Source organism: Monodon monoceros, unplaced genomic scaffold (assembly GCF_005190385.1).
Source record: "Monodon monoceros isolate NGI ecotype Baffin Bay Population unplaced genomic scaffold, NGI_Narwhal_1 Super_Scaffold_10, whole genome shotgun sequence".
Lineage (NCBI taxonomy): Eukaryota > Metazoa > Chordata > Mammalia > Artiodactyla > Monodontidae > Monodon > Monodon monoceros.
The window spans coordinates 14,204,656-14,220,046 of record NW_021703766.1 but is presented as its reverse complement, the minus strand read 5'-3'; the positions used below and the strand labels follow the sequence as shown (position 1 = coordinate 14,220,046).

The 15,391-nt window shown below is 44.3% G+C and overlaps 1 protein-coding gene across 4 annotated transcripts; it reads left to right on the top strand.

The window, feature by feature from the left end:
• The first annotated feature begins 403 nt into the window (after positions 1–403).
• ZNF23 (zinc finger protein 23) lies at positions 404–14,304 on the top strand. 4 transcript variants are annotated; one of them, XM_029236769.1, is made up of 5 exons: positions 404–422; positions 5,945–6,009; positions 8,162–8,339; positions 8,978–9,091; positions 12,021–14,304. In XM_029236769.1, exons 3-5 carry the CDS (start codon positions 8,306–8,308, stop codon positions 13,820–13,822), a joined length of 1,950 nt encoding a protein of 649 aa, XP_029092602.1. In that variant the 5' UTR covers positions 404–422; positions 5,945–6,009; positions 8,162–8,305; the 3' UTR covers positions 13,823–14,304. The 4 variants fall into 4 exon arrangements, with proteins under 4 accessions (XP_029092602.1, XP_029092612.1, XP_029092595.1 ...); XM_029236779.1 differs by lacking the exon at positions 404–422 and having other exon boundaries at positions 5,911–6,009; XM_029236762.1 differs by lacking the exon at positions 404–422 and having other exon boundaries at positions 5,987–6,009; positions 8,120–8,339.
• Positions 14,305–15,391: the final 1,087 nt, after the last annotated feature.

The following is a 15,391-nucleotide window of genomic DNA, read 5'->3' as shown; positions in this document are numbered from 1 at the left end:
TATGATCTTCTAAGCCATTACCTATGAGTTTCATGCCAGGAGAGTATGCTGGTCATTAGGAAATATTTGTTCCAGAAAGGGGGCCTTGGGTTTGACAGCATGCGATCCAGGCGTCCAGTCCGGAAACTCCCAAATCTGGTTGCACGGCAGCTTTACTAAGATACAAATCCCCGGCGCCACCCCTGGTTTGGGCCCAGCGCTCGCCGCTTTCTTGTCTTCCCTAGCTCACCGCGAGGAGCAACTGCTTCCTCGTTGCGACCCGCATCGGGGAGAAGGGTGCCAGGCTTCGGAGTACCAGGGCTTCGGTTGCAGGGGGCGGGGCCAGAGCACCGCCAGAAGGAGCGAAGCTGCTCCTAGAGAGGCTCGGCCGGGGCCTGGTGACGCACTTCCGGCCGCCCGCCGCCGAGCAGCCCGCTTTGGAGGTGAGTACGGGCTGCGGGAGGCGGGGGCGGTGCCTGGTTCCGAGGCTCTGGGTGCGGCTGGGACGCTCCTTCCCCCTGCGTTGGCGGTGGGTCTCCTGTCGGGGGGGGTCCTCTTCCCCCCTCCTCGACTCCCGCCTTGGACTTGGTGGCCGATGACGTTCTGTCTCGTGGAAGGCGAAGCCCGGGTTACTGCCACAGCCACGAAGCCGCGAGCATTTAGCCCTTTTGGGAAGATGCTACTCGTCTTTTGGGAACTTGTGTTGGAGCAGCCAGGGGGTAGAATATTTGCAGGGGTGAAGCGGTCTGAGGTGATATGAGTCTTTTGACATGCTGAGGTCGTGCAGGGGCTTTTACCTGCACGTTTTATGCATTTCAAGTATGGACTGTATGCGCCCCGCCCTCCTAACTCAGGGTGTGAATCGAGGCCAGTGGGGGAGCAGAAAAAGCAGAGCCCCTCCAGGCTACAGAAGAAGCCCGACTTTTGAGGGCACTGTCTGCAGGAGCCGTGTCAGTTCCAAAAGGTAACCCGGCCCAACTTCTCTTGGGCGGTGGGATGACAATGACCTGGGAATGATTTCTACAATGTAGAATATACTGATTTACTTAGTCCTAGAATACACAAAAAGTTCCAGAATGACTCATTCATACCCTCACGAAAGCAAGTTTACAAAAAAAAATACTATAAAACAGTAACGAAAACATGAAGTGTGGCTAGTAGTGTATTCAGAGGAAATTTTGTGGCCTTATAGGTTTTAATTGCCAAATAGGAAAGAATGAAAATAGATTTTAAAAATCATGCAACCTCAAGAAGTCTTTGGCTACAGGTCTTTTTAGCCTTAGAGAATTTAGTTAAAATACTGTTTTGCAGAGTTACTTAGTTCTTTTCTTTCCCATCACTTCACTGTGTTTATGCTGTGGTATAGTTAGGCTTATTTACTGTTGTTTGTATTTTTTGGACGTCGTCACCCCCCCATCCCATTCTGGTTGGTTGATTTTTATACATACGTATAGATAGATAGATAAATACAGGTATAGATTTGTGAAACATTACTGTGGTTATGAAAGTCAGAACAAAAAGGCACAGGGAAGTATCATTTCCTTCTCATCCCTTCTGCACTGTTTCCTTCCATCCTGTTTCAGTTCCCAGGTTCCTTTCACCTACTTCCCATCCACACCTGAGGCCCCTATTCTCCTTAGTTTCTTGTTTTTCCTTCTGTTTCTTTTTGCACATATCACCAGATACACATGTATTTTCTTATACTCCCTTTTTTTCTTACACAGAAGATAGCACACTACCTTTTGCACACTGAAAATCATTTCATATCATAGAGATAAGTATGTATATTTTAAATGTTATGCATCTAGCATGGCATTTATGGAGCATAGTGGTAATGTGAGCACGCATTAAACACACCACACCATTAAGAAGAGCACTGCCCATACGGCTGCATCTGTGTGCTCCTCCCCAACCCAGTTCCCACATTCTCACCCCTAGAGGTAACAGCTCTCTTGAATTTTGTGTTAATCATATTTTTGATTTTTGATAACACATATCATATTTGTGTTAATCATATTTTTAAAAATAATTTTATCATATATACATGTGTCTGTAAATAATGTGATTAATTTTGTTTTTGAGCTTTATGAAGATGGCATCATGGTGTCTGTAGTCTTCTGGGACTTGCATAACTCAATATTAATGTTCCTAAATTCATCCATATTTTGTGTGTAGCTGTGAGTCGTTCATTTTTGCTACTGGGTAATGTTCCATTGTAAAAATGGTATGACAGCTTATTTGTGTATTCTCAGTGGACATGTGAGTTGTTTCCAATTTTTTGCTATTAAAATACTGCTGATAATAATTTTGTATGTATATCACCTACATATGAGAGTTTCCCTAGGGTATAAGTTTTAAAATTTAGGCATGAATATTGAATTTATCCAACACTTTTGACATCCACTGAGATGGAGAGTATGTTTTTCTTTGATTTATTAATGTGGAAAGTACAATCTGTGCTAATATTGAACTTTACTTGCATTCATAGGATGATCCCTCTTAGTCATGATGTCACATTAAGGAACTACTGGAGTCTAGTCCTCAATATTTAGGATTTTTGCATCAGTATTCATAAATGAGACTAGTTTATGGTTTTTGTATCCATATTTTGCTGGCATCATAAAAAGGTCTGGGAAACTTACTTTGCTGTTCTCTGCTACAGTTTAAGTAGTGCTAGAATTATTCATTTCTTAAAGATTTGAAAGGCTTTTCCCATGATACATAAGGGCTCAGTGTTTTGTGAGAGTTCACTCTTTACTGGCTCTCTAAACAATTAGGTAAAAGTAATCATGGGTTATGGAGAAAAATCTATATAATAAAATTGGTAGAGTTGATTTATTAGATTCAGATAGATTATATGTTCTTCCATCACAGGATAAGTTTTCTTTTTTTAAATTAATTTTATTGGAGTATAGTTGATTTACAATGTTGTGTTAATTTCTACTGTACATAACAGTAATTCATTTATATAGGTATATGCACATATATATATATAGGTATATGCACATATTCTTTTTCATATTCTTTTCCATTATGGTTTATCACAGGATATTGAATATAGGTCCCTGTGCTATAAAGTAGGACCTTGTTGTTTATCCATTCTACATATAATAGTTTGCATCTCCTAGTCCCAAACTCCCAGTCCATCCCTCCCCCACCGCCCTCCCCCTTGGCAACCACAAATCTGTTTTCTATGTCTGTGTTTCTCTTTCACAGATAAATTCATTTGTGTCATATTTTAGATTCCACATATAAGTTTTATAATATGGTATTTGTCTTTCTCTTTCTGACTTACGTCACTTAGTATGATAATCTCTAGGTCCATCCATGTTGGAATAAGTTTTCTTTTTAAGCATCCATGGAATATTTTTAAAATGGACACTGCAGCCACAAAAGAAAACCTTTAAAAATCTGTAAAGCAGAAGTAAATAGATCAGGTTACTTAAACACCATGCAATAAAGCCAGAGAATAAATTAACAACAACAAATTATCCTGAACAGTTCTTTGTCCAGAGACAAAACACAGTTGCTGACGAGTTATAAAATAGTAATTAAAACATGAAATATGAAAAGCCTCTGGAATGTAGGGAATAATGTATTCAGAGGAACATTTATAGGTTTAGATTGCTACACAGCAAGAATGAAAATGAATGAATCACGTAGCCTCAAGAAGGTAGAAAAAAGCTTTTTGTAGTCTAGCTTCCCCCGAAAGCAGAACATAGGACAGAGATTTGTGTGCGGCCAGTTTATTTGGGAATGTAGTCCCAGGGGCAGAGTGAAAGACAAGGAGAGTGCAATGGAGAAGGAGGGACAGCCAATACAAGGATGTGCTGTCAGGCTGGCCCCTCCACAGGCGACTGGTGCTCTGACTTGCAGGATCTTTGAGGAGCCTTGGAATCTCATGGCTGCCCACATGGGGGACTAAAGCTGGAAACGTTTATCCACTGACCTCTGTCTCCTGTTGGTCAGTGGTAGCATCACAGGCATTAACTCCCCTATCCTTCAGGACCCAGCAGGTGTCCGCAGATGTCCCACACAGGACAGAGAAGCCCTAGGGCAGGAGCCAGGCATGTGTGGTGTAGACCCTTGAGGAGGCATTTGTAGGTGGTACTTGTGCAGAGCTGGTCAAAGCCTCTGGAAGTGGACTAAGAGTGAACAAGAGGATTTGGTGAGGTACATAAGGTGTCTCTTACAGAGCTAAAAAACAAATTTTAAAAAGCAGAGTTTAATTTAAAACAAGTAGAGGGGGCTTCCCTGGTGGCACAGTGGTTAAGAATCCACCTGCCAATGCAGGGGACACGGATTCGAGCCCTGGTCTGAGAAGATCCCACATGCCGCGGAGCAACTAAGCCTGTGCGCCACAACTACTGAGCCTGTGCTCTAGAGCCTGTGAGCCACAACTACTGAGCCTGTGCGCCACAACTACTGAAACCCGTGTGCCTAGGGCCCGTGCTCCACAACAAGAGAAGCCACCACAAGGAGAAGCCCAGGCACCGCAACGAAAAGTAGCCCCTGCTTACCGCAACTAGAGAAAGCTTGAGCGCAACAACGAAGACCCAGTGCAGCCAAAACTAAATAAATAAGTTAATTAATTTTATAAAACCAAACAGGTAGAAAAGGGAGTGGTGTTCTAAATAGAAAAGCTAGTTTTTTGAAAATAAAACATTAAACTAGATAAACCATGGTTCAGCCTAATGTTATTAGTCTGCTTGGGCTGCCATAACAAAATATCATACACTGTCTGGCTTAAACAACAGAAATTTATTTCTCACAGTTCTGGAGGCTGGAAGTCCAAGATCAAGGTACCAGACGATGTGGTTCTTGGTGAGGCTGCAGGTGGCTGCCTTCACTGTGTCCTCACAGCAGAGACAGCTCTGGAAGACTCTTCCTCTTCTTACTAGGGTACCCGCCCTATCACATTATTACCTTGTTTAACCTTATTACCTCCTCATGGGTCCTGTCTCCAAATACAGTCACATTGGAAATTAGGGCTCCAACATACGAATTTTGGGGGGACACATTCAGTCCATAGCATTAACTAAGGCTAAAAGGTCTAGAGAGCATATATATTCAAAGAAGAAGTAGGAAAAGCAAGGTATACCTCAAGGTATGGAGGAAATGAAAAAAAATCATGAGCCACTGTTTCCCATAATTCTACACTCAAGTTTAAATTCTGGAAGATATAGACAATATTTTAGGAAAATATAAAATTTCAAGACTGACTTTGGGAGCACTAAAAATCAGAAAATAACCGGTCCATGTGGTCTTGAATACAATGAACAAGGAGTGCTGGGTCATGGGACCAGGGACGGGATGCTATAGTGACCCCCTCTCTCAGGCAGCTGAGGCCTTGGCTTCTTTGCCATCAGAAGGCTGGAAGGTATGAGGAGCCATCCGGTACCTCACTTGTGGCCTAGCTTCCTCACAGTAAGCCTGGGCTGGGCAGGAGCCTAACCTCCCAAGATCTCTACAGAGGTATCAGGACTCTTGAGGGCAGTCAGCTGTGTGAGGGAACGGGCATTATGGGAGGGAGCAGCTGTCCCTTTCTCCAGGAGGTGCCTCCCTGGGGCCTGACTCAGGCCTATGTGCTGGGGCTGCAGCCCGTCCAGCTGGCTTCTCTTGCAGTATAATAGAGAGGGATGCTTGTTTAGAGCATCGTGTTGCTACACGAGTCTTTGTTTTATTATTCTTTAGACTCTGCATTTTATGCACACTCGTGTGTGTGTATGATATGTGTCCAGAATTGTAAAAATCCTAGGGTCCGTGGCAGTGAGTGTCAGTGTCATGGCCAGGAGGAGCCCTGGGCACAGAGCCAGTGAACAGATCACTCCTTTCTTCCCATGGCAGCTCCTGCTTGCACTTCTGTCTGGATGCTGGCTGCCTGCATCTCAGATCTTCTGTGAGGGGCTGTATTGTTCGTGGTGGGGGTGGCTTGTCTCACACCTGTCCCCCTGTTTTCCCTCAGCTCCAGTCCTTCTCTGAGAGGGAGACCAGGTGATGGCAGCCATGCTTCTGACAGCCTGGCCCCAGGTGAGCTGTGGGTCCTTCAGCTCTTCCTCTGAGCAGTTTCACATTGAAGAAAACTGAGAAGGGAATCTGGTGAGCCTTTCTATGAAAGCTGGAGGGGCCCTCCATGCTTCTGCCTGCCAGACTGGAGCTTGTGGGAAGAGCAATGATATGGAGGGATAGGGGCCAGAGACCAGGACAGGCAAGACAGAAGTGTCTGGAAGGCAGAAATATAGTCTTCTGCACACCAGTTTGTTTTGCTCCCCCAGCAGAGGGCTTTGGTGAATGAGAGACATGGAAGCTGCCCATGAATGGAAGAAGATAGCAGGGGACTAGGATTCCAGGGAGGGGGTTGTAGATAAAGAGGAATAGCAGGACCAGATCCACATAAAGAATGGCTGTGCCTCTAATTCCAGGGGAAGGGGGCATAAGGAGAGTGGGATCAAGGGAGGGAAAAAAGACAGAAAGTCCTGTGTCTCATTGTGTCCTGGAGAGGCTTTCAGGGCTTGGGGTGCAGTGGCCAAGCTTTAGGTCTCTGGATCCTCTCCCCAGAATAACATGCAAACGAAAATTTCCATACGATTTCAGGGATTTCATGGACCTCCATGGGCTACAGTTTGGGAATAATCATAGTCACAGTAACTCCAGTTACACCATTTGAGGCTTACTATGCCGCAGGCACCATACTAAGCACTTTACATGGATCACTCAGTCCTGACAGCCGCCCTGGGAGATAGGCGCTGTGCTGCGTTCATTCTACCACAAAAGAAACAAAGGCAAAGGGGAGTGAAGTGACTTGTCATTATGTGACTTAACTGTTCAGTCCTATGACACGTATGGAGCCAGTGAAGTTAACGTGGTCAGGTTTCTGATGCCTGTGTGGGGAATAATTTTGAGGAGGGGTTTAAAAGCAAGGTGACCACTTCAGAAAGAGTCCTATTGGTCTAGGTGACATAGGCTTCATTAAGGCAAGTAGTTGCTAAAGAGGGAGACCCAATTCAAGTAATGCTTAACATAAAAATCTCTAGGAGGAAGAGTCAAAAGATTGGGGTGGGGTAAGGGGGAGGGAGGAGTCAGGAACGAATCCCTAGGTTTCTTTCCTGCGTGGATGGTGGTGCGTGACACCAGCTGAGGTTTGAATTAAGGAGGAGGCACCAGTCGTGGGCTAAAAGGGGATGGTGGGCGACAGCGAAGGCATTTCATTTTGTACCAAGGATTCCTTGTCTTATCCAAGTCACACGATGAATGACTCACAGAAGTGCCCACAAGTTGGACTAGAATTGTTGATGGGTGGAGGCCCGTAGAATCAAGCAAGACAGGTCCTGGCAGAGAGCAGCTGAGAGGCAAATCGCCGTCAGTGTGTCCCCAAGGTTGTTACAGAAGGCCGAGGTGGGTAGAGCGAGGGCAGCCAGAAGAGGCAGCTGCCCGGAGGGGAGGGGGTGGCTCTGGGAGCGGCTCGGCCATCAGCCCTGATGGTGGAGCCTGTGCTGAGCGCCGAGTGCCGAGTGATGCAGAGGAGCAGCTGAAAAGATGGCTGACCTCCCTTCTTTCCCAAACCTCCTTGGAGAGACAGTGAAGTCTTGGGTGAAGTTGGACAGGATGAGGCTTGACTGGGAGAGGGTAACAGAAAATGGGTTTTTGGCGAGAGCCATTTGCAAGCAGGATGGGCTGCCTGCTCTCACCCCTCCCTCCACCTCCACGGTGCCCAGCCGATCTAGGCAGCACTGAGCTTCCTCTGCTGAAGGCGCTGGAGCAGAGGCTATGCAGCCTTTTGTAGGGGGGTCTATGATAGAAATCAGGTGGGGCTGGGTGAGATGGAAGCCATGGCTGTTCTTTGGGCGTGGCTTGAGGTTTGAGGGTGAGGGCGAGGGCGAGGAAGTGAGAAAGCCTGTGGGTGGGTCCAGAGCTACTTCCCCCAGTGAGGGCACGGCCTGACTGAAATAAAGCAGTTGCGTTAGGGGAACTTGGTCATGGGAGGTGTTTTTCTTTCATCTCAACTTATGTCATCCTTTGTAAGTGTGAAATATGGCATGAGGTTTCTCTGCTGTGAGCCAGGTCTGATATTCCATGCTTTACCTTCCAAGTGTTTTTCTCAAATCTTTCCCCCTGTTATTAATTTTGTGCTCTTCACAAGCCCCTCCTCAAGCCCTCATACTGCCCTCTGCCCCTCACCTAGGGCATGAGCCATGGAATTGGCCCCTAGGGCAGCAGGAACCTGTTGTTTCAGAAGTCGGTGACCTTTGAGGACGTGGCTGTGTACTTCACCCAGACGGAGTGGGATGGCCTGTCCCCTGCACAGAGGGCTCTGTACAGGGATGTGATGCTGGAGAATTATGGGAATGTGGCCTCCCTGGGTAAGGCCTTTCTCCCCCGGGGACTCAGACTCTGCTGATTAGGGTTTCCTGGCTTCCTTTCCCCTTACTGGTTGCAGGTGGGGCCTCTGGTAATCCTTCACTGAGTGGGAACCTCAGGGGCTGATTCCTAATCCCCTAGACCCGGGGTTGTTGGGAGGGGTGAACCCCAAGCCCTTTTTGGGCCAATATAGGACTTTACTGGGACTGTTGTGCACTCTTGATCCCCCCGATAGAGGCTGTGTTTTGGACACAGTGTGGAAAAAAAGTAACTTCCTGTTCTACAGCATTACCTTCAGGTTCCCCCTCACCCTACCTGGATATCTTGAGTGTTTCCAAGGATCTCGGTGTACTTGTAATATTTTAGGCCCTGGTCAAAAAATGGTACCTATCCCTTTAGGCAGAATCTCCCTGTTTGCCCTGCATGAGGTCTCACAGTCTGGGCCCTCCCCAACTCCTCCCGCATCTTCTCAAGCTTCTTCCTCCCACCCCCCCCGCCACTTTCCCATAGTTCTTAGGCACGGGACCCTCTGGGGCTCTTTCCTTCCCTCCCCATTGCTGACACAATCTGAGAAGAGGTTTAGGAAATCAGCTGTGGGAGATTATTCACCTATTTTTCCTATTTCCTTTCCCCAAAACAGGATTTCCCCTTCTCAAACCTACTGTGATCTCACAGCTGGAGGGAGGAGGTGAGCTGGAGGGCCCATCTCCACTGGCCTCTGGAACAGGCACAGGCCCCCAGGGCCTCTGGACTGGTAAGGAGGCACACATTGCCCATTATGCTGGAAAAAGTAATCCTTTAGGAAGAAAGTCAGCTTTAGCAACATATAAAAGTGCCACATTTATTGGCTAACCGTACAGAGTAACATTTAAATTTTTAAAAATTAATTAATTAATTTTTGGCTGCGTTGGGCCCTCGTTACTGCACGCAGGCTTTCTTTTTTTTAGTCGCAGAGAGTGGAGGCCACTCTTGGCTGCGGTGCACAGGCCTCTCACTAAGGTGGCTTCTCTTGTTGTGGAGCACAGGCTCTAGGCACACGGGCTTCAGTAATTTTGGCACATGGGCTCAGTAGTTGTGGCTTGCAGGCTCCAGAGCTCAGGCTCAGTAGCTGTGGCACATGGGCCTAGTTGCTCCTCGGCATGTGGGATCCTCCCGGATCCTCGAACCTGTATCCCCTACATTGGCAGGTGGATTCTTAACCACTGCGCCACCAGGGAAGCCCCATTTAAATAATTTTTGATGATTTCTGGAGATAGCAACAGTTGAGACCTTTCTGAGTATTTTCATAGTTTGCTATTTCTTTCTAATTCCAAGAAGAGATCTTTTTTTCAAATGCTTTATTGTAATTATTTTCAATCCTAATTTTGGAATTCTACCTTTCTCAGACAAAATGAATGGATTCAGTACTTTTTTTGGGTCCTTGCTACTTTCTAAGCACTGTCCACTTAATGTGAAGTGTACAGAATTAAAAGTCTTTTTACTTAGACTTTGGAGTAGACTTTCTGAGTTCCAATCCCAACTGTGCTACTTCTTAGTTGTGTGACTTTGAGCAGGTCAGTTATCTGCATTCTCTAAGAGTTAGTGTTCTCACCCTTGAAAATGGAGTAATAATTACAAAATGAGGTAATGGTGCTAGGTTTGATGATAAAATGAGATAACATGTACCAAGTGCCTAGCTTATAGTGTGTGCTCAGTTAAATTCTGTTTTTATTATTATTATTACTATTATTATTATTATTGGGGTGGGGAGAAATCTATATATAATAAGCTCTAGGAAATAAGGTGGGAGGAAGTAATGCTGTCAATTTGGTGCTTCTCAAAATATGAACAAATGCATCACCTGGGCATCTTGCAGATGTGCAGATTGTCATTCAGTTAGTTTGGGGCAGGGCCAAGATTCTGCATTTCTGTTAAGTTCCCAGGTAATGCCAGTGCTTCTGGTTCCCAGACCACTCTTGAAATAGTGAGGTTCTCATTGGCTCACGCAGAGTAGCTGCCAGGTGATTTCCCATCTCCCATGAGGCCCAGCTTTACTTCCTGCCTTTGGGGTCCATAAGATACTCTTGCATGCTTTTGATGAATCCTCTTTTTTTAAAAGATGGTTTCAGTGGCTTTTTGTTCCTTGTAATCATTCAACCAGATGTTCACTGACCACGGAAGACATGTTTTGGAAATGGAGAGCTTAAAGTGCTTGACATATAGAGGGGGATGAAAGTGATATTGTGGAGATTCTTAGTCAAAGAAGTCTGGATTTCATTCTGTAGGCAACAGACAGTCCTGAAGTCTTTGAACAACCCATCATGATGTCAGGTGAGGATAGAAACTTTCATCTAGTCAGTGTATGTAGGTTAATTGGGGTCAGGAATCAAATGGGTTCTAGGCAGGAAGAAAGGGAAATCACAGGGCACAAGACCCATGTCAGCAGTGTTGATTTTTTAAAAAAATTTTCCAGGTAATTTGAATTTTTTTCTTTGTAAGTTTCTGATACTACAGATGAATATTATTTCTATAATCAGGAAAAGACCAATATTATTTTGAAAATGGTTGCTAGGGAAGTCCAGGTCATTTGGGTCTGTTGAGGACAATTATAATGAAATACTGGGGTAGGGGGCATATTACATGTGGCTGAGGAGAGATGAGAGATGAAAAAATAAAGGAAGCATTTTGGGGCCAATTTTGAGAAATTTGAGAATAAATGTAGAGATCATTGGTTCTACTAGGACTATGGGATTATAGAAAGACTAATAAGATTATAGAAAGAATTTTAGGGAGTGACCAATTTTAGGATTGAGGGAAGAGGTAGAAGGAAAGGCAAGGAGAATGCTGCAGTGTTCTGGAGGGGTGGGAAGAGATGGGATCAAAGGGATCAAATGGGCCTGAACAGAGCCTTTCTGAAGTAGAGAAAAAAGAAGTTAAAGGAGAAGTTTTGGAAAGCCTAGAGTTTAAGTTCTAAGAAAATAAACAAGATTTGTTCCCATTTGCTTCCTAGTGCTAATACCTGCCATCCCTTGTTGCCACATGTTGTTGGATTCTGTGCCTTCTCCTTCTTAAGTAGTTTCCATTTTTATTAATAGAAACTGAAGAGTGTAGTCAAGTATGGTGTGATGGAAAGAATGCTGATCTGGCAGATAAGACCTAGAATTTTGTTCCACTGCTGTCACTTTTAACCTTCTTGTTACTGGTTATTGGTTTAGAGACTGGTGATCTTTTACAATCATTACTTTAAAATTTGTAATATTGGTACATGCTCAAAACAGTATAGAAAGTGCATAAAGTGGGAGCAGTGGGGAAGTCTCCCAAACTTCCTGTGCCAGTTTGCTCAGTTTCTTGTGTATTCTTGCAGTAGTTTTCTAGGCATATTCAAATATATGTGTTTATGTCAGCCCTTTTTACTCTCCTTTGCACAAATGGAAGATACTCTACATACCATTTCTCAACTTGTTTTTCTACTTAACAGTGTGTCTTTGACATCTTTTCATGTCAGTACATATAGATTTATTTCATTTTATAACAGCTGCATGTTATTCCACCTTATGGATGAACCTTAGATTCTTTGACCTAGTCTGGTGATTTTAAAGAGCCCCCCCCCTTGATTACCCTGGTCCTTTTTTCTTTCTATCACAGTTCTTTTTTTTTTCTAACATGGTTTTTACATGATATTTTATGTTTTCTGTTTTTTATAGTAAATATTGATATCCAGACTGACAATAATTTGACAGAGGAAATGTATGGAGAAAAACATAATACATCATTTGAACTTCAAAGGAACTCTTCCCAGGAAACAGACTTTTCAGAAACTTATATTCTAGAGAAACAGCAGGAAGTCCACTCAGTAGGAAGTATGGAGAAAGAAAACAGGAGTGTCATTGATGGGACAGTGAAAGACAATATAAGCCCCATGGAGGAGTGTTTCTTTAGGCAAAGTCCAAACTTGAATCAGTGTCATACCATCTCCACTGGAGAGCAGTCCCCTGAGTGTACAGGATCGGAGAAAGCCTTCAGCTTTGACACAAAACTTATTCAACATGAAATAATAAATTCCGGGGAAAGACCTTTCAAATGTGAAGAATTAGTGGAAAGCTTTAGGTGTAACTCTCAACTTAATCAGGATCAAGATAGCTACACTGGGGAGAAGCCCCATCAGCGTAAGGAGTGTGGCAAAGCCTTTAGCGTTAATGCAAAATTAATTTGGCATCAAAGACTTCACAGTGGGGAGAAGCCCTTCAAATGTGTAGAGTGTGGAAAAAGCTTCAGTTACAGTTCCCATTATATCACACATCAGACTATCCACAGTGGGGAGAAGCCCTATCAGTGTAAGGTGTGTGGGAAAGCCTTCAGCGTTAATGGGAGTCTGAGTAGGCATCAGAGAATCCATACAGGAGAGAGGCCCTATCAGTGCAAGGAGTGTGGGAATGGCTTTAGCTGCAGTTCTGCATATATCACACATCAGAGAGTTCACACTGGAGAGAAACCTTACGAGTGTAATGACTGTGGGAAAGCTTTCAATGTTAATGCAAAATTAATTCAACATCAGAGGATCCACACTGGAGAGAAACCTTATGAATGTAATGAGTGTGGGAAAGGCTTCAGGTGCAGCTCCCAGCTTAGGCAGCATCAGAGCATCCACACTGGAGAGAGACCCTATCAGTGTAAGGAGTGTGGAAAAGCCTTTAGTAATAATGCAAAACTCATTCAGCATCAAAGAATTCACACAGGGGAGAAACCCTATGAGTGTACTGAATGTGGAAAAGCCTTTGGCGTCAAAGGGAAGTTAATCCAGCACCAGAGAATCCACACGGGTGAGAAACCCTATGAGTGTAAAGAATGTGGGAAAGCCTTCAGGTGTAACTCCCAGCTTCGGCAGCATCTGAGAATCCACACCGGGGAGAAGCCCTATGAGTGTAATGAGTGTGGAAAGGCCTTCAACGTTAATGCAAAACTAATGCAGCACCAGAGGATTCACACTGGGGAGAAGCCCTTTGAATGTAATGAGTGTGGGAAATGTTTTACTTCTAAAAGAAACCTGCTTGATCATCACCGAATCCACACTGGAGAAAAGCCTTATCAGTGTAAGGAATGTGGGAAAGCCTTCAGCATCAATGCCAAACTAACTAGGCATCAGAGAATACACACTGGGGAGAAACCATTCAAATGTATGGAATGTGAGAAAGCATTTAGCTGTAGTTCTGACTATATTGTACATCAGAGAATCCATACTGGAGAGAAACCCTTTCAATGTAAGGAGTGTGGAAAAGCCTTCCATGTTAATGCCCATTTAATTCGGCATCAGAGAAGCCACACTGGGGAGAAACCCTTCAGATGTGTGGAGTGTGGCAAAGGCTTCAGCTATAGTTCTGACTGTATCATACATCAGACTGTCCATACTTGGAAGAAACACTATGTGTGTAATGTGTGTGGGAAAGCCTTCAGGTTTAGCTTCCAACTTAGTCAGCATCAGAGTGTCCATAGTGAAGGAAAATCCTAATAAGGATGTAGAAAACTGTCAAGGTTAATGCTGAACTAGATCAAGTATCCTCAGATTCACCCTGGTGGAAAACCCTGAGAGAGAAATGGATATAGCAGAGTCTTCACAAGGAAACAAATCTTTTCCATTTTATTCAATTTTAGATCAAGAATGACAATCAGTTTTACATCCAAAAATAAGTGGTTTGTTTTATACCAACAACCAATAGAAAATATAATGAAAAGAAAATATCTCATTCCCAACAGCATCAAGAAAAGTTGATTTTCTAGATATAAACTTACTAGGACCTATGTGGAGAAATTATAAATCTCTGCTGAGGGGCACAAAAGGAAAGTTAAATAAATGGGGGGAGAGAGAGTGATACCTTGTTCTTAGATAGAAAAACTCATAAAGATACTACCTACCTAAATTAATTTATTGCCCTTTTACTTTTGACAACAAGCATGCATCACTTTTGTAAAGAGGAAAAACAATAAAGAGTTCCTTAAGGAAAAAATATGAGTAAATCTTTTTATTTTCATGCTATGGAGAAAAGCTTTCTAAGCATCAGATGAAAGCCAGAAACCAACCATGAGGGAAAATATTGATAAACTGACTTCAAAATGAAATATTTATGTTTTTGTTTTAAATAACCCCAAATAAGTTTAAAAGATAAAGCACAAAAAGTGGAAATACCTTTGTAAAATTTGTGATATAAAAGTATCATACAAAGAGGTCTTAAATTATGAGAAAAATAAATGAAAATAGCAAGCAGCTTTTAAGAAGATATAAAAATGACTAATAAAGGAAGATGTTCAGTCTCAGTAGTACTCTAAGGAGTAAAAATTTAAAACAAGCATACAGTCACACATAGGAAGCCCTCCAACCTCTCTCCCACTGACAAGACAAACACAGAGACCCTCTTAGAGACACACAGCGTATCCCCACAGCGCCCCTTTCCCCATACCTGCTGCTGTGCTCTCTGTAGCTCGGGAGGCCCGTGTTGGCTGGGAATGCTGTCTTGGCGTACCTCAAAGGAGCCACTCCTGTCAGAAAGCTACTGATATGGTATAGGACCTCAGCAGAGTGTCCAGGGCCATTGTGTAAGTGACATTCCCCCCACCCCACCTGCATATGGGTGGAGGCAGATCCTGGAGCCCCCAGAACAGAGAGGAGGGAGCAGAGTCCTTCCCCCTGACCATCGGGCCCTGCTCCTGTGAGCAGCTCCAGACCATACAAAGAGACCCAGAAGTGCCCTGGGCCATGGGGTCCAAGTCCTTCATTTACTTATAGAGAAACTGAAGACCAGAGATAGATGGCACTGCCCCTGGTCACACAGCAAATCAGTGGCTGAGGTGGTCCATTACCCAGGCTGGAGGAGAGGTCAGAAGGCCATGGCTTACCCCAACCTTCCTAGATCATGAATCACCTCCAGATGGTCTCCAGATGTGACAGGGAAGATGGGGACTGGAAGTCCTGCTGTCCTGGCTCCCAGTGGGGTTTGGCAGTTTGTTTGCTGCAGCAGGACCAAGGCAAGGGCTCTAGGAGGGCTGAGAACCACTGAGGACAGGACCAGATGTTCCAGATCTG

Excerpts from the sequence above, each read along its gene's own strand:
- ZNF23 (XM_029236769.1), top strand. The coding sequence starts at position 8,306 with ATGCTGGAGAATTATGGGAATGTGGCCTCCCTGG. Across the intron at positions 8,340-8,977 it reads TGGGAATGTGGCCTCCCTGG|GATTTCCCCTTCTCAAACCT; the intron begins GTAAGGCCTTTC and ends TCCCCAAAACAG. Across the intron at positions 9,092-12,020 it reads CCCCCAGGGCCTCTGGACTG|TAAATATTGATATCCAGACT; the intron begins GTAAGGAGGCAC and ends TGTTTTTTATAG.